Source organism: Pempheris klunzingeri, chromosome 3, assembly GCF_042242105.1.
Source record: "Pempheris klunzingeri isolate RE-2024b chromosome 3, fPemKlu1.hap1, whole genome shotgun sequence".
Classification (NCBI taxonomy): Eukaryota; Metazoa; Chordata; class Actinopteri; order Acropomatiformes; family Pempheridae; genus Pempheris; species Pempheris klunzingeri.
Window position 1 is genome coordinate 25,152,895 of NC_092014.1, and position 24,183 is coordinate 25,177,077.

General features: G+C 43.3%; 1 protein-coding gene across 4 annotated transcripts; it reads right to left on the minus strand.

The window, feature by feature from the left end:
- Positions 1–7: 7 nt before the first annotated feature.
- On the minus strand, positions 8–23,603 carry ctnnd1 (catenin (cadherin-associated protein), delta 1). Of its 4 annotated transcripts, none has more exons than XM_070855258.1 (22): positions 23,533–23,603; positions 14,990–15,064; positions 14,757–14,882; positions 14,243–14,535; positions 14,069–14,159; positions 13,698–13,888; positions 13,125–13,380; positions 12,457–12,528; positions 11,054–11,204; positions 10,707–10,908; positions 8,240–8,357; positions 7,523–7,679; positions 6,607–6,624; positions 6,269–6,334; positions 6,036–6,163; positions 5,490–5,640; positions 5,150–5,345; positions 4,815–5,008; positions 3,645–3,692; positions 3,142–3,224; positions 2,393–2,487; positions 8–2,062 (listed from the first exon to the last, which is right to left on the minus strand). In XM_070855258.1, exons 3-21 carry the CDS (start codon positions 14,874–14,876, stop codon positions 2,428–2,430), a joined length of 2,595 nt encoding a protein of 864 aa, XP_070711359.1. In that variant the 5' UTR covers positions 14,877–14,882; positions 14,990–15,064; positions 23,533–23,603; the 3' UTR covers positions 8–2,062; positions 2,393–2,427. The 4 variants fall into 4 exon arrangements, with proteins under 4 accessions (XP_070711359.1, XP_070711351.1, XP_070711365.1 ...); XM_070855250.1 differs by lacking the exon at positions 23,533–23,603 and adding an exon at positions 22,638–22,697; XM_070855264.1 differs by lacking the exon at positions 23,533–23,603 and adding an exon at positions 22,177–22,195.
- Positions 23,604–24,183: the final 580 nt, after the last annotated feature.

A 24,183-nucleotide genomic window follows, 5' to 3' on the forward strand; every position in this document is an offset into this window, starting at 1 on the left:
CAGCCTCTGAGAAATCAGTCTTTTTTATTAAAAACAGTATTGCTAGTTACAGAATCCATTCAGAAATGAGAATGTGCAACTTTAAGAGCCAAGGCAAAGAGATTACGGTGTAGTCCAGAATCTGATTCTTCAGTTAGTGTTCCAGGATCTGAGGACTTGTTTAAGATAACTTGCTTTGCATTTAAGACAAACTGAATGTTTTCAATCAAAACAAAAAGTGATTGCATATGCATTCATCCAGAGCACCCAAAACAATTGAACCCAAATCAATATCAAAAAGAAATACATAAAACCATTAAAATTAACAAATATTCTCTTGTATATAGTTTAAATGTGCTTGTATTTTTCCACCACTTTCTCTCATCTATGCCTCCTTACATTAATATTTTCTGACACTCTTGCTCTTTTCTATACTTTTACTCTTGAAGGCAAAATGAGGCATCCTCTGTCATGTTTCCATTGGCATAGAAAACAAAAAGGGAAAGAAGGAAAAAAGAGAAACACACATTATACCCCCCCAGTGCTTCTTTTAATAATCCTCTCAGTAAATATCTACATCTCACTCGACACTAAGAATATGCATTCTTCTACAGAACAGGTTACTTTAGAAACATTGGTCAAAACAAGACAACACTGTGTCTTCTCCCATGTACTGTTCTGTAGTCTTAAAGCCAGGCAGGCCATGGGTTTGTGAAGCATCAAATGATACAGAACTCAAGAGTTTTATACCTCATAAAAAACCAATCACATTGACAGGAATCAACTCTTACAGTTCACATATTCCATTATCTTACAGAATAGAAAACTGCTGAGTTCCATATACAGTATTCCCAAATAGTATCAAGATTTGTACTTGTCAGCAGACAACAGAGTGGTTATCCACGTCATGCTGGACAAACCCATCAGACCCATCCTGAAGGAGGCACTCAAGTTAGCCCACACATGTTCTTAGAGACAGTCTTATGTACACATTCATAAGATTACAGACCTGCAGATAAAGGGAAATGCATCCACTGAATCCTGTGAGATCTCCCAAGAATGACAAGATTAAGGGAATTACATTTAACAGAAACCTCACTTTAGAAACATGGATCAGACAGTGCGGTCTGTCCTAATGAGATGGAGAATAATTTGCCTCTTGATTTCTGTCTGTTGGTAACATCCATACAAGGACCTCTAGGACTATCGGTCGCAATTAAATACAAAATATGCAGCATCCCCATGCATCTTGGCAACGGACTGTCACCGGCACAAACTGCACACAAAACACGGCAGATGTCAGTTTTTTTCAGTGTGGCTGCTAAGAAAAAAGTCTGAGTGAGTGATGTTCTTGCATTCAGTGTTGGCAGTCGCAGCAGGAGCAGTGTCATTTGGCACGTGTGCATTACTGTGGTACAGAGCAAAGCCAGAGGAGGAATAATCACTACCAAAACAGAAGCAGAAGCTTTACACATATCTGATAAGATTGTTAAACATTGGCTCTTAGTGGTAGGAAATATTTAACTATCAGAGACAGAGGAAAAAAAATGGCCAACTTCCCTCTCGTTTATGTAAAATTTCACCAAAAATGTTCCATTACGATTCCACCATTTCTTACTAATCAGTTTAATCAGTCCAAGTCTACACTCCACCTCCAAGATTTAGAAAAGTTCTCAGATGAAGCCATAGTCTCAGCTTTCCATTAGAGAGGATTAGTGTTGTCCAGAGAAGTTGTAGTGTCGTTGCGTGGAGATGTAGTGTTTGGCCATGGTCTCTGAGTGTTTTGGATTTAAGTGACAGTGGCAGATCACAAAGTGATCAAACTGTTCCATCTAGTTAGTCCACAGGGAGCGTAGATCCACGTCAGTATTTCCATGTGGTTTCATTAGTGTGTCAGCTGCGATGGGGGAATGTAACAAAGAGAAAGAGAGAGAAGCTGCAGAAGAGTGAAGAGGGACAGAAGAGTTGAGTGATACAGGACAGGGTCAGTCCCATCTGTATTGTTGTGGTCCCCCATTGTCAGTTCAGCAAGGGCAGTAAGTGGGAGGAGGCTGTCGTCTTGTGATGCACACAATCAGTTTTTCTGCAAGACAAGAAGAGGTGTGGGAATTGATCATGTCGAGGAGCTAATGTGAGGCGTTCATGTCTAGGCTTGAAGAAAAGCACAAAAAACAAGACAGCAGTGGATGCTGACAACAAGTCACCACACATTATACACACTGTGGTGAACAGAACAATCACATCTCAGGAAAAGAGAGAAAAAAAAAACACTGACACGTTTCACCATCAGGGGGAGCAACAACAGTCCAAGTACAGTACAACACTGGCCACTGTTAAATACACAAAGAAGTCACAGGTCCTATTACAAGGCCATGCAGTGAGCAGAGAGGAGCAGCCGGTGGCACACACATACCATGCGCTGACATGCAGTGTGACAGTGGGTGTAGCCTAACCATCATAAGAATCCATCAGAGGCAAAGAGGCCTGCCTCTCCCCATACATCCCTCCCTGAGAGAGAGAGAGAGAGAAAAAGAAAGAAACATACAGAGACAGACAGACAGACAGACAGCAAAATAAAGAAATAAGAGGGTTAAGTGAGAAAATCCAAGGGAATCGGTGAGGAGACACAAACATGTAAAAAGAAAGAATGAAAAATGAACGGAGAGAAAAGTAGAAGGCATCAGATGAGAAAAGAGAGAGGGATCACAGAAGGTTAGTTTGATGTTAGGTCATGTTTCAGGGGAAAAAGGAACACCGGTGAGAACTTATGTGCAAGACAGACGAACTGCAGTGCTTTAACAAGACATACTTCAACATGCTGTGAGTGGGTGAGTGTCAGAGCATGTCCAGTCACAAGGTAACGTTTTCAGCAGCCTTTCCTTACCATGATGCTGTGTGATCAATATCCAATCAAAAATAACATTCAGCTTAGTGACGCTACAGACTGCACCGATGTCTTCTGAAGGATCATGACTTATTTCAGAGATGATGGAAATGGCAAACAGTATCCGCAGATGATCAGATATGATGATGATGCTGCTTGTGCTGTTAGTCTCACAAATGTAAACTGTACAGTATACTGAGGGACGTAGGGAGTGTGGAGAAACGTTTCTGTTAGGAGTAAGTAATTCATGGAGGGTGCTATGTGTGGCCAGTGTTCACCTGTACTGCGTCTTTGTCAGCAGGTTCGAGTGTGTTATCCAGAGTGTTCCTTCTGCCTCTCTGGTCCAGTGTGGAGTAGGCATCTGAAGAAAAAACGAGTTTAAACCAGAGGCACAGATGAGTGTTTGGAATCCAAGGATCTTACCAAACACTACTCAACAAAGTCACTGCAGCCTAGTGTGATACTGACCTGTGTGTGTGTGTGTGTGTGTGTGTGTGTGTGTGTGTGTGTGTGTGAGTGAGTGCCCTAACACTGGACGTACACTGACCATATGGGGCCCAGACTGTTTAGTAAGGACATTTTGCTGGGCACCACTAGGAGAAGAACATTTTTCTAAACTATATTGTTGCTATTGAGAAAACAAAAAGTGTCAAAAGACTTGTTTGGTGATAGTTAAAGTCAGTGTAAGGGTCAGTAGGGTAGTAAGGGTTAGTATTCTTTAGTTACAGTATACACAATAGATAGATGTGCATGTGTGTGTTTTTTCTGTTGCCACACTTGCCTGGTCCAAAGTCATTCATTGGAATCATTTCCCGGTCCCCTTTGCCCCCTGTGTAATACAGACACAGAAACGATGAGCATCACTATGCACTGTTAAATCTTTGTATTCCCTCACAGAGGCAGTGATCACACCCACAGAATCCCTTACCAAAGATAGAAAGTGATCAGGTGTGTGTGTTTTGTACCCGTTAGCCAGTAACATAGTTTACATTACTTTGCTGTAATGGGTGGGGGGTAATGTTAACATTATTACCACAGAGTTTAAAAGATCTTTTGAACATAGTAAAAAGGAAAATTTAACATAAAAGTGTGGTGATTGAGAACCCTGGCTGAGATAAAGTTCAGTGTCCCACTTGTAAACCCTCATGTTTACATGCCCAACTTCACCCAGTACGTGAACTGTTTCACCAGAGAGGAGAGGACCCTGGACTCACCTGATTATTATTATTGTTATCATTATTATTATTATCATTATATAATACAGCTCCTCACTCTGAGTGTACATGTTGTTATGTTATTATTGGTAGTAGTAGTAGTAGTATTATTATATAGTATAACGCCTTACTCTGAATGTACATGTTGTTATGTTATTATTATTATTATTATTATTATAAGACTCTGGACTCACCTGGTGCAATAATTTACCTCTGTGTAATAATTTGTAATAATATTTTTTAATACATACTTTTTATATAATTGCATTTTTTGCTTTTGTGTTTGGGGTTTATTCTTATTGTTTTGGAGCTGTGTGTAACAAAAAGCAATTTCCCCCTGGGGATTATTAAAGGAATTCTCATTCTGATGTTTGCCTCAATCTGCTTGGCATGCAGGAGGTTTGAAGCAGTAATTGTAATAACGCCACGTTATTCTCCAAAGTCTGCAAACAGTCCACCTAATTACATAAACAGCAGCTCAGAGAAACACACAGAAGCACTGATTCTTTGAAACACTGCCATAGTTAAATCAGTTGAATCTGAAGCAGAGCTCTGTGGAGTACATTTTGGTTCAACTCGACAAGATAATAAAAATGCCAATCAGGCCTCTGTACTGCTTGAATGCTTGGAGAGGAGATTTAAAGAGTAGATGCTGAAGACTTGCTGTCACTAATTTAACTCTGAGACATTTGGCCTTGAAATGAAGTACACTACAAATGTACATGTCCATTACTGACCTTTGTCTATGAGCGGCAGAGTGCTGTCCTCATATCCTCCATTGGCCCTGGTGTTGTTGCTGGGAGGGTTTAGGTTGACCATGAAGTCTGTCTTCTTCCAGCCGTCCTTCTCCAAAGTGCGCCGCAGCTCCTTGTATCCCCACACCGTCTGCAGCACCAGGCCGGCCCCACGCACCTCCCGCTCAGAGCGATTACTGGTGACCCCAATAGGTATGAAAGGCAGATGGGGAATTAAGATGGGACTTATCCAAAACAAAGCCAAGTAATTCTAAACTGCAGTTTCTACAGGCTATAAACGTGTACTGATAGAAAATGATCTCCAAAAAACCCCATACCCATCCTTGTTAATGAGCACCAATCTCTCGATTCCCTGTGAAGCCCTGAGGGTCTTAGCTGCATCCAGGCTGGAACCAAGCACCTCATGGAGCGTGCTCAATACTGACACCACCGTCTCTTCTGACAGTGCTCGCACCGGCTGACTCTGACCACCGCCAGGCAGATTGGCCACCAGGTGAGGCACTGCATGATTCCCTGACAACAAACAATCACAAGACTTAACACTCTTAAATACTGATGCCATTCTCTTGATAAAATAAATCCCTCTGTCGCTACATGGTTAAAACTGTATTTTGTAATTCTGCTGGACAGCATGACCAGCTCAGTCACAGGTCTCACCTAGTAGATCTCTGTTGCGTGCATCAATGGCTAGGTTGCGGAGGGCTCCAGACATTGCGCGCACTACACGGTCGTTCCCGTGTGCCAGCAGCTCAGTCATCATGGGTAGACCCTTCTCCTGGCGCACCAAGGCACGGATGTATCGTCCATACTAAACACACAATTTTCCCCCATTAAATCAGTTGTTTAGCTTCTCCACCTGTCAGACTGGTTTCAGTTGTGCTGTAATTGTGTGGCACAAAGACCAAAGGTGCTCCACTGGGTAGTCACACCATTAAGTAATTAAAGTGTGAACCTTCAAGGTCAGGCCAAGGTCCACGTGGGCAAGATCCAAGACCAGACAAAATATGGAAAGTCATACTATAGTGAGGACTTTGGAAAGGAGTGTGTAATAATGCTTTAGTCCATTCCCAATACTCCCTTAGGAATGATTTAATATCTTACAAGCTATGGTTGGTCTTGTGGCATCTGTGCACAGCTCTATGTTCAGGTCTGTTCAGAAGACCGCTGTCAAACAGAACAGGATAAGACAGTAGTAGTTCTTACAGTCCAGCGTCCAGCACACAGGTTTTGAACGGCGCCAGCTGAGGCTTCCAGGACAGTGGGGTTCTTGGACTCCTTGAACAGGGAGGTATAGATACGGACCACCTCTGGCTGGTACAACAGCTCATAACCTACAGGGGAAGTGTGGAAAAGTAAAGAACAAATTCATGTTTCCTCTCAGTTTCTTTTGACTGTGTGATACAATCAATAAAAGTGTCAACTGAGTCAGTAGGTACCTTTAGCAGGTGTGGTCCTCTTTGGAATGTCTATCATGTCTGCAGCTGCATCCTCATCTTTTCTACCTGGAATCAAACAAGAATAATTCAGCCTTAAAAACACACAGAGGATAACTGTGACACATTTATTTCAGAGAATTACCTCCACCGTTAGTCTTAGTTTTGTTCTACTTTGGTTAGACAAACGCTACGACCAAACACGGAGATGCACATTCTGCTTGCATGCATGTTAGTACTAAGGCAGTTACACCGACCTGTTAGCTCAGCTACTCTGTTACTACCACAGTGACAACAGGTAGCAGAAGCAAAGGGCAGTCATGCAGGAGTATAAAGCTTACCTTTGGAAAACCACTCATCTGTAGTCCAGCTCGAAAAGGCGAGAGTGGAGTGGAAGAGGGAAGAGAGAAAATGGATGAAGAGGGAGAAGAGAATGACAGGACAGAATGAAGAGAGAGCATTTACTGTAAGTAAGAGGAAAGCAGCCATAACTGTGCCACCCAGTTAACATCTGCTTACATCCCAACTACTGCTGCCACCACACACCCATCAGCAATGTGAGATGCCAAGTATGAAGGCCAAATAAAGCTCTTCAAATGATTCAGCAGCAGCTCATGAAAACGTTTTACACACACACACACACACACACACACACACACACACACAGTGACTGCTCTTGCTGCTGCGATACTTTTCTATCTTCGAAGCACACCTGAAAAAATTATACATACACAGAACAACATGGAGCAAACCAATAGGCAGTGTGTGATAAAGTGAGCCGACACATTTCACAGCTATATGTTGCATAGCAGCAACTTTTCTCTTTCATACAGAAGCTGTATAATTCTTTTATATCACGACGTAAAATATTCCTAAGGAAGAAATGCTCTGGTTGATTAATAATAATCAGCTAAAACAACAACAAATAATCAACTACTGAATTGATTTATATGTTTAGAAATCATTTCAGTCATTTCTTATGACAAATTACTAAAACATTCTCTGAAGAATTCTCTTACTGCTACTTAGTTACTGCTTTTCTGTTTAAAAGTCAGCAGGGGAGAGGATGGGATTTCTCACAGCTGGGGAAACTGTTAACATCCCTGAGCCAACAAGTGGTTTTGTTTGTGCAAGTGTGCGCGTGTGTGTGTGTGTGTGTTAGTATCAGTCCAGTCGCTGTTGTCAACAGTGACATCACCGTAAAAGTTGCTCCAGCTCACTGAACAAACACAGCACGTCTCTCTATCTCTGACAAACCTTTGCTCTTGCGGGAGCTGAAGCAGCCCCCCTTCTGGCTGGAGGGGGGAGGGCCCTGGTTGACTGGCGCAGCCTCCTGGTAGCGCTCACAGCCGGGGATTTCACGATGCACCTGATAGGACAAGTTTCTCAGCAGACACAGGCTATTCTCTATCAACTGAAAAAGATTAAGGGACAAACAGTGGGATGGAGGAAATAAATAGTGAAAAAATAATGAAAAACTGTTCAAATGCAAACTTTTAATCTGCCGATTTCTCATTATCTCATCATCACTTCACCTACATGCAACGCATCATACACCCTTTTCATTTCTTTAATTATAGTTAGTACTCCACTGATTTAGCACTGCACTCCTACCATGTCACACCCACAACTGACAGTTTCTGAAGAAAAAAAAAAGGACCAAAATCAATCAATTTCTAAGTTCAGTCAGAGATTCTGATGTGTTATGCTTGTAGGGGCTTGTAACCTGGAGCCACAGGCCTGCAGTAGAGATGAGCTGTGGGCTGCACAAGTCTGCTGTTGTCTCTAATTCCACCCCAGCAGGGCTTTTTATTTTATTATTATTATAACTCACAGGCCTCACACCCAACAGACACCGACACAAGTGACATCACTGGAGACAGCTTATAAGACCTTAAGCAGCTCTCTCTGGAGCCACATGTGCAATCGAACACGTCAACACCAGTGACTTCAATGTGAAAAAGTTCCACTTACCTTATTGTCGACGTCTTTACAGTCAATCTGTGATTGGACAATGTACATGAGCGAATCAACCAATCCTGTGCACTCCCTCAGCTTCCTCCTCGCCTCACTTCGCTCTGAACTGACGTTTCTATAGATGAATGGAAAGATGATACGAAAAAGAATGAAAAACAAGAATGTAACACAAAATACGGATTAGCAGTGCGAATGGTTGGAAAAATAAACAAGGCAGTTAAGGGGAAAGAAAAGAGTCCATTTTAGTGACAAAAGGATTCCAGCGCACAATGCTTTGAGCACACCCCCAAGAACTGCTTGAATGACACCGGTGTTAAATCTACTAGTTTACAAAGAGAGTACAGTTTGGTGAGATCAAGTTACAGCTCCAGACCAATTTCTTCAATTGTTCTGACTCAGTCCTACTTAGAGATCAGGAACAGGACTGGACGTAGAAAGTGAGACCCAGTGAAGTCTTCATTCATTGATGTAGAAGACATGTAAAGAGGAACATGAGGGAGAAGACTGTGGAATGATATTCAGCCTTGGTCTTTTGTGCCGGCCTGAGTCCCCAGTGTCAGACACACCCTCTCACACAATACAGGGACACATTAATGACCACGGCAGGGGGCACTGATTTCAATTCAGGATGTTTCTTTATAGGCTGCCGTAGGCAAAATAAAGACTCAATAAAGTCCTCTCCGTCAAGAAAAGAAACTTATTACATTTATTTCTTAGATTCTGGTGACAGGGAAGGTCAGTGGCAGTAACCCCCTCCGTGCACCAGAAGAGTGAAATAACAGTTGAACTTCTGACTGAAAGTGAACATTGACATTTTGCCTCTTTGCTAAGACTTGCTGGGCATGTAAAAAGAAGTTCCATTTACTAGCAAGGTGGCTCTATGTATGTCCTGTTATCACCTACAAAAGTATGTTTATCTCCTAACAGTGGCCTCAAAGAGTACTGAACTTTTTCCTCCCAAGTGGCACTTTTCTGGAGGTTCTAAAAATGGAAAACAAATGGGGAGCCCCAGTAGCTAAACCACAAGGCTCAGTCCTTGTTGCAGCAGGTTGGCTTCTTATCCGGACGGTTTGCTGCATGTCTCTCTCTCTCACCTGTGTTTCCTGTCTACCTCTAATGTGTACTAACAAATACAAACATAAAAACACAAACAATAAAAACTCAACCTATTAATCAAGTTTCCATAATGGATTCAGAGACTCCAATAGCTTTTCATTACATTCCTTTATCAGATTTAAAGACTGTTGGCCACAGTTTAATATGTTAAAGCCTTGTATCATCAGCTGTAAAGTGACAATACATTGCATTTTAAATGAGAGTGCAGAAGGGCTGACGTCTTCCTGTCAGTCAGTTGGTTCATTGATATACTATTGTCCGACCCAATTCTGATTGGTCAGACAATCCCTAGCGTTACTTTCATAAGGGGAAAAGCCTTCTTAATCCATTATTCTTGTGCATTTCATATGATGTGATACTGTAATATACCACTAGTGGAGAACTGGCACTGGACTGAAGGGAGTGATTGCTATGAGAGCAGGTAAGTGAATTAATGTAGCAGTGAAATAATCATCTGTATCCCACAAGAACACAGCATAAGAAAAAGAACACAAAGCAGAAGTGTGTGTGTATGCGTGCCTACTGATTGGTTGCCTGAATAGCAGGTACAATCACAGATCAAAACCAAGATTTTGGTCGACTACAACCCAACTATGCAGATTTTGTACTCCAGTGTCTAGTCATGGGGTGTACTGCGACAATCCTGTCCAGACCATTTCACTCTTAAGTTACAATGTTACTCACACATACTTTGCTAGACCTGAATGAACATAGTCTGATATCTAAACATTCCCCTCGACCACATTGTTAATTACTGACAGGCCAGAACATACTGTTTACACTGTGTAAGTAAATTCCCCACAGTCCTCTGCCCCTAGGCGAGAGGCAGGGTACACCCTGGACTGGTCTCCAACACATGGAGACAACCATTCACGGTCACACTCACATAGGCAATTTAGAGTGACCAATCAACCTAACCTGCATGTCTTTGGAGTACCCACAGAGAAAACCCACGCAAGCACAGGGAGAAACTCCACACAGAAAGAGGTTCACACCACAGCAGCACCGTGCTGCCCGGGGGCAACTGACATATTTGTATTTGTTATAACTGATTAGAAAAGGTCTTTTAGGTTTATTCGTTGAGGACACATTCAGCTTTTGTGTTCCAACTGGCTCCTTTCCTCCCTCTTCACAAAGACCACTCCATGACGATTTTCCTTCTCTTCTGCTCTGCTAACTTACCATTGCTCCCTTCCTCCCTCATCCATCCCACTGCTTGGTCAGTCTGTTAGGCTTGCATGTTTCCACATTCCCTTCTCATCTACATCAACCCTACCATCTTCTCCATATCATCACCTCCATGTCAAGTCCAAAATCTCTGCTCAGTTCTCTGATGCAGCCTCCATACCTCAGGCAGCCTGCTGTGTTGGTGAGGGCCGTCTCCCACTCGAGATGTCTGGGCTTGCAGTTCTCTTCCCCTCCTCCTGCTCCGTTGCTCCCTCGCTCCCAGCCTGAATGGGGCACCATCACCTCATCGGAGAGGGCGTGCAGCGCATGGTCCACAATCTCCATTTTCACAGAGTCATGGGACGATAAATTCCACAGCGTTCCTTGGAAAAACGAATAAATGCATTATTTAATTATGAAGCCTACTTTCAATCTTGCCAAGCATCACTTTAACCACAACCAACCAATCAGACCACAGTATCTTTGGCTGGTAAACAGTCGGTGCAGTCTGTACATGTGCTCACTTACCTGTGATAGTGTCAGTGAGGTCCTGGTCGTGGGTCTTCCTCAGCAGCCTGACCAGAGCAGGCACTCCGTCACAGTTCTTGATGGCTATCTTGTTGTCTGGATCTTTGCCATACGAGATGTTCTTCAGCGCTCCACAAGCTGCATGGTGAACCTATAACAAAGACATAATGACAGCTTATTGACCCGTTATGGATGGAGTGTCACTTAATAGTAGAAAACAGTGTCATGCCCTGATAACTCTTGTAGCTGTAGCATGTAACGCTTGTGGAAAGCTGGATGTTTTTTGTTTTTTTTAATGATTAATGATTTTTTTTTGGTTCATACAAATCTATTTTTAGAGGCAAATTTGAACATCCAAGCAAAGCAACTAAACTGACAGTACAATAGTACAATATTTGTAAAAAAAAAAATTAAGTCCTAAAGTATTGTACTTGAGTAAAAATACTGCTAATGCAGTATCCCTGGTTGCGGTTTTCTTTTAATTAGAAGATAACCTATTGGTGTCAGCCACTGCTTGTGACAGAGAAACTTTAAAACAGCAATGATCATCATGCATTGATCACTATGCGGCGCATCCCACAAGCGGCTCGCGCTTGTTCCATTTTCGATGCAGCTCAAGCAGCATAGAGCAGATGAGGTGGGCAGGACAGACAAACAAACGGCAACGAGAATACGGTCAGTTTTCAAAATAAAAGCAACCCATGCAGACTTTCAATCGTATACCCCGCCACCACATCGATATCATTTTATAATCAGTGGCACCAGGCCAGTTAACCAGTTGGAGGGTATTTCAACACCATGTTTGATGAGAGGTTTGTCTTGGATATGGGAAAAACTATTTCACTTTCACTTCAGCTGCTGTCTGTATCCTACAGCAACAGACAAAATCTGAAACGTAGCTTGTTTGAGTACATTAGAAGCATGAAAATCACAGGAAAATGACCAAATCAATAAAATCAGAGCAAGTCAACTAATCAGTCAGGCAAAATGCTCTGCGCTCCCGATGGGTTTTACAGCCATGCTGAGGATGGAGCCAAAGCGGACCACAGCCGGGATAGGACGCAGACGTGCCTGGTGGGTTTTCAGGATTAGTCTGGAGCTCTGCCATTCAAACATCAGCAAAACTTTGGGCTGAATGAAAGTGAATAATGGAAAATCCACAAGAACTAGCACAAAGTACAGGAGTTGAAGAGAAGTCAGATGTATAATGCTCATTTCTAGCCCCCTTTTGATATTAGTGATAAAGTCAAGTTCACCTTGTCACAGGCCAATGACCTGTCTTGGTATCAAATATGAAATGCAATACATCCCATAAGTCTCACTTTTACCACAACTAGCCCAATCATAACACACTTCTAGTAAAGAGTGAACAAAAAGCCATGAAGAAAAATCAGCAAGCTCACCTCTTTGTTGGGGTTGTCAAGCATTGAGACCAGCGCCGGAATGCCTTTCAGACGACGCACATCAGACTTTACCTTGAAAAACCATGGACAAAATTATGTCAACATCAATTAAACAATAAAATATGTAATATGTACAAATAATTTCAATGAGTACATCATACGCAAATACGCCACTATTACACAAAAAGCTGAAATCAACAGTTATGTTGAGCTGTGGTAAATTGATAGGTTCAGTGTGAGCATAACAGTCACACGTTCTGGCTGAGCAGAAAAGCAAATTAAAATGCGCCTATGCGTCATGCTACTGAAACACGGACTTCACTGATCAACAGGAAAAAATGCTTCTCTCCAAACAAATTTACAGTACTACATTTGAAGCCTGTTCCAGTTCAAAATCAGCTCTATATCCGATATCCAACCATGACGGAGAATTTCCCACGATCAACTGACGAGTAGACCATCTCCCTCACTCTATCCCTTCCTCCTAGAGCATACCTTAAGGGTCTATTGACCCTCTCACAAGGGGAATTATAATGGTAAAATAAGAAATTATCTACCAGAAAAAGGATGTTGCATTCTTTTAAATATTTTCATTCGACAAACAGACTCCTGAAAGGAAACAATACTTTATACCATAAAATATATACTTGCCCATGTGCATCTCTTACTTTATCATTCTTATAGGTGAGATGCTGCAGGTATGCAGCTGCATTGCTCTTGACGGGGTCCAGCCTGTAGTTGAGCATGGCGATGACCTCTGGCAACTCTGGCTGACGCCAGCCACTGGGACCAGGACCTTTCCTTAGAGTGCTGTCTAATGAAGCCATGCTACCTCTTTCACCCTGGGCCAGCGGCACTCCCCCTCCCCAATAGTACATGTCCCCAGGACCGCTCATGTCACCATCCAAGGTACCTTCGTAACTCCTGCAAAGGGAGGACAAGAACATGTGTATGTACATATTTTGTACATAAATGCATCAATAAAGACAAGAAAGGATGAAAACAGTTTCGTCTGTATTTATTCATAACATTGGTGATTTGAAAATGAAAACAGTTCAATCTATTTTTCCTTTTACTGCATCTTTTAGCTAAAATTTGAGTGATAGAGGACAGTACATTATGTGCACATCTTACACACACAATATTCAAGCTCAAAGAGGACTGTGTACAGTGCATGCACACAGAAGATACATCTACATGTTACTCACCCCTTAAACATGAACTACAAGAGCACAACTTACCCTGCCCTGCGTGGGGGCCCATGAGGGAATGCATGGTGGTTGCGGGGCACAGTGCTGTAGTGCATTGGGTGTCCCATGCCATAGTCAGGCTCATCGTAACCTATGCTGCGCTGATCATCCTCCAGACCGTATGGCTCTGGGACAAACCTTGGGATGGAGGATAGTTCCATGGCACTACCCATACGGCCAACCTACACAGATGGGGTCCAAAATAATACAAGAAATGATGCAAGCTACAAGCCAATTGCTGTGGCAAACATATGCTATGGCTTGTAAATCTGTGTACTCTTTTGAAAAGTGTCAGTAGAACAAGTTAGTCCTGTTAGAAACGAAAACATCAAAGCGGGTGGGACAGTGATTGTTACACATACCTGTGGCTGAGCAGCATAGGGGTCCAGCTGGTTCCTGCTGTGGGCTCTGTAGTTTGGATCCAGAGTTCTGTAACCATCTGGATGGACCGGTCTGGACAGGGGAGGGACAGGCAGGCTGAGTGTCAGAACAGGAATACATGGAAAGGCTGTAAGACTGTCCAAGAATTTTAATACCTGTAGCGATCATCCATGCGAGCTCCCCTGTTAAGGCTTGCATAGGTCTCAGATGGGGGTCCTGTGCGGTAGTCGTCATAGCCCACTGGTGGGCCGTAGTGGTAGTTGCGCGGCACCGTGTGGGTGGGGTAATCCATGGGCAAGCCAACTCCAGGCGCTGGTCTGTAGACCCGGTCCATGGGTGTAGTGTAGCCCCCCATACCAGTCACTGAACCGCCACCATCCAGGGAAAGTGTGTCTGACATGGAGGGGATGACGGTGCGAGTGGTGGTGGTCTTTACTACTTTCTTTACCTTATGGAGTAGAAGGGAGAAAAGATTCAACAGACCATATTTACAAGATTAACATTATGAATGCAAGACGCACTTTCAACCCTATCCAGAGATACAATTGAAATGTCTCAAAGAATTCTGAATCAGATAAGCTCCTAACTTGTGCAACATAAAACCATTCTTCTGTTGTAGTCATTTTGTGATTTGAATTGCACAACATAAATTTGAATTTCTCATATTACAGTGGTTTCTGTGCGGCGTGTGGTCCCATCATCACAGGTCTCCACAGAGACAACAGGTGGTGACTCCTGGGGGTCTTCCTCCACAGTGTACGTCTCCTGCACCACCTGACCAGGCTCCATCCTGTACTACACACACACACACACACGAATATAAGCCATGCATTGGTCTCACAAGGGAGATCTTAAGCTTTAACCTTGTTCAGAATTAGACAGAAGACACAGAAGAGGCTTACGTGATGTGTCCCGTTGATATAACTCTCGTTCAATGACAATATCTCGATATCTGCATCACAAGGACTGCGGCCGTTCTGCAGGAAGGAAGACACACATGAGGGGATCAAACACACTCTCTCACACACACACACACACACACACACACAATGGATGAATGGATGAATATGAACACATACACACATCACACCACTGAGCAGTTGGACTTTCTGGCCATCCATCTACTCAGACTGACCCAAAAAAAAGGAAAAAGGAAAAAAAGTAAAAGCAGCACCCATCGTCAACTTTCATTTGAATTTTAATGACACAAAGTCTTATCTTGTGGAGCTCAAGCACTTAAAGTTGCACTGCAGCTGAAGGACCATGCTCTACTTTTTTCTTGTGTTGGGTTACAGTGACACAACTAGCCAATGACAGCCTCACCAGAAATAAAAAAAGAGTTTTGTCTTTTAAAAAATCTAGAGAAAGAGAATGGAGCACTGGTTTGTCCTTTGCAGTGTTTTTCAGACAAAAAAAAAACTGTTACATGAACTCCAAAGGTGCAGTTGAACTCAAAATTATTCAACCGTCATTGCCAATTAGGTGTTTAGCAAAATTGCAGTTGTGTTCAATGAACGACTCAAACAAGAACAATTGAAATAGCTCAACGCAACTAATATTTCAGGTGGTTTCTCCAAATTCAACACAATATGCCACTTTTAATGACTGCTGCAGTCTCAAAATTGATGATTATCATGACATTTCTCCTGGATTTCCTGATACTTGATTAAATCCATCTTGCCCTCCAAATGCTGCAGGTTTTCAGTGCCAGAAGAAGCAAAGCCGCCCCAGAACATCACTGAGCCACCGTCATGCTTCACTATAAGCAGGGTGTTTTTTTCAGCATCTGGCTCATTCTTCCACCTCCAGTCGTACCACTGATCCATAGACCCAAACAATTCCAGCTTTATGTCATTCTAAGGTTTAGAGCATATTGGAGCCGACTTGTCTTGTGCTTTTGTGTCAGTAGTGATAAACATATCTTGGAGTTTGGGCATGGAGGCCTTCAGCGTTTAGTATACACCTTACTGTAGAAACTGAAACCTCAGTGCCTGCTGCCACCAAGTCTTGCAGCAGGTCTTTTGCAGTCACTTGAGGGTTTTTGGCCTCCTGCCTCCTCAGAAATCTGGTGGCAGCTGTTGATAGCTTCCTCTTTCTGCCACATCCAGGTAGTGTAGCCAGTGTTCCTTTAGCTTTGAACTAGCGATCTATGCTTCCAACAGTATCTCAAGGAACATTCAGTGTCTTTGCCATCTTTTTGTATCCTTAACCTTGTTTGTGCAAGGCAATAATATCCTTCCTGGATAATTCTCTTGACTTACTCATATGTCTAACATGCAACCAATGTGTTCCATCCGGATTTGCAATTTAGTATTCCTATGAGGGACTCTTTTAAGGGGGGTGAATGATATCAGGACAGGCTGTAGTCATGAAAAGGTGGCATATATTGTGATGAATTTGGAGAAACCACCTGTAATATAAGTTGTGTTGAGCCATTCCAATTGTTCTTGTTTTAGCAGCTAAAAGTTTGTACATTTTGCCAGTATACCAAATTTGCATTGGGGGTTGAATAATTTTAACTGTATTCAAAGATGGGATATGGTCATTTCATGCTGACCAAATTGTTGTATTTTCATAACCAAAAACAGAAATAATTTCCTGAATGCTAAAAATAACATCAGAGGAGCAATGACTACCGTTTCAAGTGCCATTCTGTCCAGACCACATGAACCAGACAGAGATTAAGCAAATGATCACTATCTTAAGTTAAGTTAAGCACAAGTGAGAGAATGGTAGAAAGTGGCGAGCAGATCTGAACATGTGGGAACTTGTCAGTAAAAACTGAGGTTCTGTTGTGCTGCCTGGGAGATTGGCAGAGGCATGCCAAAACCTTTGGGCTATGTAAACACACAGAAGAGATAAGGACCAGCACGGGCTACACTTCTGTTCTGCTCTCACTGTGAGACACAGTCCACCTAGACATGAGCCACTACAATTACCTCTGACTGGTTGTGCCCCCAGGAAGCCTACATGCAAGAGCAACAAATGAAAGAGGGAGAGTGGGGGAGCCCAGTTATTTGAGTGTGTTTCAAAGGCGTCAAGCCCAAAAGAGTGTGTGTGTGTGTGTGTACGCCATTTTATTCATGCAGTCTAATAGCAGAGTGTGCCAATAAGGAAGCGAAAGAATGAGTAAGTGTGGGAGTGTGTGTTCCTGCAACTCTGTCAGTGAGGTAAGTGTAAGTAACTTGAATCAGGTAACTGACTCATGCACGATAAGGAGGGTGTGTCACCAAACAGCAGAAGGCATTTTTGCCATGAAACAGACTCAGGACTCAAGATTTATATCAAGTAATATTCCTAGCAGGACTGACTGGACCCTCGTCCTTGCTAATGGACAGTTTGTACAAAGTTAAACTCATTATGATCCAGGAAATGTAACATAACATAACAATATATCAAGTAAGGCACAGTCTTGGGCTGTCTATTCAAGTTTGCATGCAAACATGATGTGTTACAGTGGGTGGTGATATTTGATTGGTGGAAGGGGAGACATGATGGTGGAAGGACATGAATGTTACTGAGGAACCAATGGAGGATGGAAAAAAGGTGTGACTGAAAGCTGCAACAGAAAATTACCTTCTCGGGCTATGTGGGAAGGTGCTTGCCAGTATTTGACTCAACTTTTGAATTCAAAAATTCAATTCGAGCACACTTCCATTGACTAAAGCCCAACAGGGGGGTCTTTTTCCCTATGCTTGGTTTAAGTTCTGCTGCCATCCAGCCAGTCCACACAGATGGGAAGGAGGACACCATGGAAGTGACACTGGATGAATTCACTCAAGTGAAAGGTGAATCTGAAGGACTGTTGATGGAAGAAGTGAATAAGGATGGGTGGGGAGGGGAGTGGGTATGTTCCATGTTACCTGCATATTGGGGAGGGGGCGGGGCAGGGTGCCAGCACATGACCTCCGCTCCTCCTCCAAAGCTCGGCTCAGCATCTCAAACTGCCTCTCCTGCTCCCGCACCGAGGCCAGCAGGGAGGCCGTACTCGCACACTGCTCCATTTACACACTGAGGTAGAGCACAGGACAGGACAGGACAGGACAGGATCAACACCACCACAGAGGGGGAGAGATTCAACTAGCACCAGCATTTCATCAAAGACCAGACATACAGCGAGGCTCAATCACTTCCATACATACAAAGATACAAAGACAGGGGGCCCTGGCACCATACACACAGTGAAGTACTGATGAAGATGATATTTGGAGGTTAAGAGGCAGCAGGAGCTGAGGCAGGAAGGCAAAGCAAAGGAAGATAAGTGAGGGGAGATAAAGAAGCAGGTACAGAGAAAATGTGCGTATAGACAGAAGAAGAGCAAAAAACACTCCAAGGATGAATAACAGGCACAAAGACAGAGCTCACTACTTAAGAATTCATCCACAACAATGACTATTCCATCCAAATTCAAGGTGGGACTGGCATCCGCAGAGCAGGGACAGGAGCAAACTACCATCACTGTCTGCTAGGCAGGGTTAAAAATAGACAGAAAGTGAGATATATGACGGGAGACAATTACAGCACGTTTTCAGCTGCAGCATTTGGAGCTTGTTAGCACTTCCTTATCCTAAGGATGTAGAGAAGGTGAGAAAGGAAAAGGTGACGAATATTAAAAAGACAGCATCACACCATCAACTCTAATCAAATCTGAAAAGCAAGCTCCACAGCAGGGAAAGTAATCGCAGGCCTCGTTCTCCTCTACATTCAACAACAAAAATATTCTTACTATTACACACCAATATAGCATAATTACATCACATTAATTGTTACAGGGGACAAAATGAAATCATCCACCCATCCATTTTCAAATTGTCAGTGACTCAGTTTTAATGTTACTGTGCCTTAGTGCTAAAAAATATTCAGTGCTTTATTATTTAAGTCCAACTTAAACTTTACCTCTACCCGGTTTACAAATTTAACTATGTTGCATCTCAGATCACATTTGAATTCAGAAGAAAAAAGTTGAAAGAAAAGTTGATTCACCTTTCCAAAGGCACAAACACACATCACCATTGTCATGCATTCCACAGTGAGTTTCAACATGTCATATCCTGTCTCTGCTGTTGGAAGCTGTCCTAATAAGGGGGGGGGGTTCATTCCTTCAAAGTGCTGCTCTTACCAATCTATCAGAATGAGAGTGTGGGCACTATTACTTTCTCTGACCCAATCAGGGCATCCAACACAAATCCACAGAGTACTCCTTTAGTGTGAACGATGGTTTGAACTGATCTGAAGTTTATATATGCAGCTTTGAATGCATTAGACTTATCAAGAAATCAACAATCAAAACCATGACTTTGCTCAACAATGACTGTGACTAAGGTATTTGCTGAGATCCTAAAAACTGAAAGAAAACAGATAATGAAACATGGCAGCAAGTAACCAACAAATGTCTATTGCGTCATGAAGGCTGCCTGTAGAAATGGTCAAGTTCTACATTAGGGACCAAAACTTCAACTTGACAATGGGGAACTGACACCATACATCAGACGAGCCAACATAGCAGAGTGGGTTGTGGCTCTGTCAAAACATCAGCACATTCAGAGAGGACAGAGGATGGCGGTCTCTTCAGACACACCGACCCACACAACCACTACAGCTATGCTACGAGTCCCACCGCTAACATTCTTGTGGCTGGGAGCAGTCGATTCTGTGAGAGTTTGAAATGGCTTCAGCCACTTAAAGCCTGGGCATTAGTCACTGATCTACGGTAAGGCCATTAGCAGCAACGCTAAATCGTATCTGCTAATGGGATAGTCCTGTATTACGCTGCTAAGCCACTTACCTTCCTAAGCCAACACAGATTACACACACTACTCACAAAAAACTTTGTGAAGTACATACTCCCATCTGATCTGTTGGTCTATCCCCCTGTGAGTACTGCAATGTTCCCTAATATATGCTATCAGTGCCATTTCAGCAACTGCTGGTTGTGGCAGGGTGACATGCATTCAGCTCCAGTCTGCTCTCTCTGTTATGGCCTGGCCAAGTGCTCCGCTGACTCAGCCTCTCACAGAGAGATTTGGCCGGTGTGTGTATGTGTGAGTGTGTTTTGTGTGTTAGCCTTGGCTTACACCCACCTACTACCGTCACCCTGACTTGTACCTCCCCCCATGTGTGGCCTACAGTGGTAGCTGCAGCGGGAGTGCAACCACCCATCCAACCATCATCACTCCACGCTGACTGTTAAAACACCTCTGCACAGTCAGCTGTCTGATCTGCACTGTGTAATCTTACAATGTCTGTCACTCAGAGGGCAATCAGAAAAATATTTCCACCACTATATGGAGCTAGAAGATAAATAGACTAACTGACTAGTTTTTCTTTATAGACTGATCTGTAGTTTATTATAGAGATTACCCATTACGACAATCAAATGTAATTGCTTTTTTAGGAAACAACATGAAAATTATGAAATTGATGTTCTTAACTATTGTAATTATGAGCTAAGGTTAGTTTGGTATTGTATGTAATGTAAATGTTCTGTATTGTGTGCACACCTGCCCGGGGACAGCAGATGGAAAGCAGCTTATAGCTAACTCTGGTGCAAAGCATCTCTTCTCCTTGAGATTAATGTATTTGTACACTGTCCCTGACAAATAAACAATAAACTAAAACTAAATGTCAAAGAAATTAGAGAGGACTGCCCATCAATTTCTCAGAGCCCAAGGTGACATCTTCAAATGGTTTGTATTTTCTCCAACCAACAGTTCAACATGTAATTCACGTGATATAAATGGATAAAAGAAGCAAACCCTCATCTGAAAAGCTACAACAGCTATGTTTGCTTGTAACTACTCATCAATCACTAAAATAGCTGTTTGTTACTTTTCTGATGATTAAGCAACCTTTTAAATTTCACTGTGAGATGGACACTGAATGCCATAGCAATGAATTTGACCTCGGTCACAATATTCTCTATGAAGAGTTTCTAGCAGTGTTTTACATAGAAAGCAGAGGCCTATTTCACACAACAAAAGCCTTTACTAAACTATGGTGGCGAACGATTAGGTCATACTCGACTAACTAAACTGATCAAAAGACAGAGGGGGTGAGTAGAGGGCGCACATTTTCCTTTCCCACAAATTACAATTGTCAAGGTACCATCACTAACAACAGCATATTAATAATAGTGGTGCAGAGTCCAACACAAAATTAATCACAGTGAATCATCATGATTCAGTACATTGGAATATCACAATATGAAAATGTAACCAAAATTAATCAAAAAATAAACGTATGTTGGGTTCCACTGATATGCAATAAGTCAGACAAAACCTTCACATGTAAAACACATTTCTCTCTTTATATATACATTTTGCTCATAATCATTCACTTAATACATGTGACAAATGATTAACATTACTGGTCAGTCGTCATATATAAAAAACAGTCAGTTAATCTACAAGCCAACATTCAGCAGTCGGTAAACATTTACCACTGATGACCTGAAATCACAGTGATCACCACTGAACAAGGAAGTTGGTTAAATTGCTGCACTGAGGACCAGAAAGTGCAAACTGGCGCTCTGCCTTTCCAACAACTACTGTACCGCATTTCACTGCAGAGCTTTCAAACTTTCATTGCACTCTGTGTGCACTCTCACCCCTGTCACATGTCCTCCCTGCGTGGCGAGCAGGCGGACTCTGATGTGCCCGCCATTCAGTGAAAAAACTGACTGCAGCTTAACTGTAGCCAAAGAGAGGAAGATGGATAAACTGAGGGACAGAAAGGGTGGAGGAGGAGCAAACATAAGAAAAGCCCAGCTTCTGTGTGTCAGAGGGACACACCCGTGGTGTGCTCTGGAAGCCCGTTATTACCGAAGCTCTCAAATGATAACCCTGTCTAAAGCAACTGGCTGATCAGCAAGACTTCAGCGCCCACAAAGACAGCATGGCCAGGAACAGATTTCACGCAGCAAAATGCCCAACTTGCCCCCTCCTTCTTACCTCTTACAGAAGGGACACTTCAGAACAGACAGCATGTCCAAACTTGCTCACAAGGATGAATATGATAGGCATGTTCATGCTGCACTGAAACTAACTGAGCCAACTCCAATCAACTCACAGGGTAAGGGTGAGTTACTCACAGGGACTTCAGATGAGCTGTCAGACACGAGCCAAGCCAGGCCAAGGTGTTACTGTGCAGTGATTTCCAACGTCGCATACAGAAACTACAACAGATCTTGACTACAAACTGTAAGTAGCAGCAAGCATAATCCAAGAGTACCCCCACCCCACTCCCAGAACCAGCCCGGTCCCTTTGAGTGATCAAGCATCTGCTCGGACTGAAGACCTGCTAACTGAGAGGGCGTCTGAGCTGCAACTCCCACACAAAAAGAAACTCAATAATGAAGCAGCACCACACCCCACACATCCAGACCCACACAACAGGTTCTTGTTTTTGTCTCTCAATGCTCCACCTCCGCTCCTGCCACCCCCCCTACCTGGCAGACCGCAAAGACAGCTGCTGAGACAGAGTAGGAGCTCTCAGTAGACCACCTCCAACACTGAAATGACTTAAGTGTCAAAAGGCCAAAAAAGCGCGCACCTTGTGAGCGGAGTGGCCTCGGGATCACCGCAGCTCCCCTGCAGCACAGACAGTCTCGGGTACAATGAACCGATTGTACAGGAAGCTGGTAGTGTTAAGTAAACCAAGCCTGGACTTTGACCCTCACCTTACCGTGCGCTCTTTGACGCGGCGGGCCACCTGAGAACTTCCGTGTGCGTCTTTCACCTTAACACCCCTCCCAGCCCGGGATAGCTGGAGGGAAAAGTCCGGGGCTCCATGTTTTAAGGCAGGAACAGAGAAGACACGACGTATTTTTATTGTTATTCACCTCCCAGCCTCCCATTCACGAAATAAAGTGCTGGGCTGGCGAGTGAACGCCTCGCTGGCTGGACGTGTCACCCTTTCAGCCGTCTTGACAGCAGCCAGTCTTAACTGCGTGCTCAAGTTTTGTTCAACTTTGCCAAAGTCTCCCTCTAGCAAGCAATTCATTCAGCCGACTGAAATACACTACTGCTGGCTCAACTAGCCTGTGCTACGTTAGCTAGCCTGTTAACGCCGCGGTTACAACTAACGATACCAAGTTTACCAAATTAATAGTCACTCCTCTTTCCGACTACAACTAATCCCAACCAGCCGCACCCAGCACGGAGCATCACAAAAAGGCGTGCACCGATTCGGGGGGGGGGCAATTCTGCTTGTTTTTCAAAGTCCACAAGTGTTTGCGAGGAGAATTCATATGGGTGGATTCAGGCCAGGCCTAGCCTAGCCTAGCTTAGCCTAGCCTAGCCTAGCCGAGTGATGCCCGTGCTGCGCCGACACGATCCAAACCTCGACCCGCGATGTGAAGAGTTGAGATGAGCCAACAGAAACAGCCCCGCGTGTGTTCGTGTGAAAACAGAAGCGCACCTGTCCACCGCAGGGCGAGAGCACTCACAGAGAGGACGGAGAGAGCCGGAGAGAGCCGCACACACGGTGTCCTGTCCGCTGCCTGCTGCCTGCCGCCTGCTCCTCCTCAGCTGGTTTGTTGTTCACTTGTCTTTGCTCTTCCTCTGTCCGCTGGGGGGAGGGAGGGGGTGGGGGGCGCTGTGGGTTATTGGCCACATTACGTCAACTGAACAAACTTCTAACGTTAACAAGCTTTATTCTTTAAAACGTCACACTGATATTATTCAATTACGACGTGATACAGAATAAAGACAAAACGTTACATTTCAAATTAAAGTTGCCTTTCTCGACTTTAAGAAAACCACGTCATCTTAATTAACCCCTAATGCTGTGATCAATTAATCCTATTCAGCACTATCCCTTTTTCTCAGCTTCCAGACACTAAATATACCCCCCCCTGCAATTAAAGGACTGGGATGTTGCCCTCATGTGGTCATGGAAGTGTTATTACAGTGAACCCACACTTCAGTTCTTTATGGAGGGCAGTGACAAGTAACGGAGTACATTTACTTCAGTTCAGTAGGATTCCTTAGACAAATATCAAGTATTTGTATTTTACTTGAGTATTTCCATGTTGTGCTGCAATACATCTCAAAGGTAAGTCATGGACATTACCATCTATAGTAACTTTACCTGCAGC

Coding starts and splice junctions, on each gene's coding strand:
- ctnnd1 (XM_070855246.1), bottom strand. CDS start 18,091: ATGGAGCAGTGTGCGAGTACGGCCTCCCTGCTGGCCTCGGTGCGGGAG. Junction 14,536..14,756: donor CACGCCGCACAGAAACCACT/GTAATATGAGAA, acceptor CTACTCCATAAG/GTAAAGAAAGTAGTAAAGAC. Junction 12,529..13,124: donor TCACCTATAAGAATGATAAA/GTAAGAGATGCA, acceptor TGGTTTTTCAAG/GTAAAGTCTGATGTGCGTCG.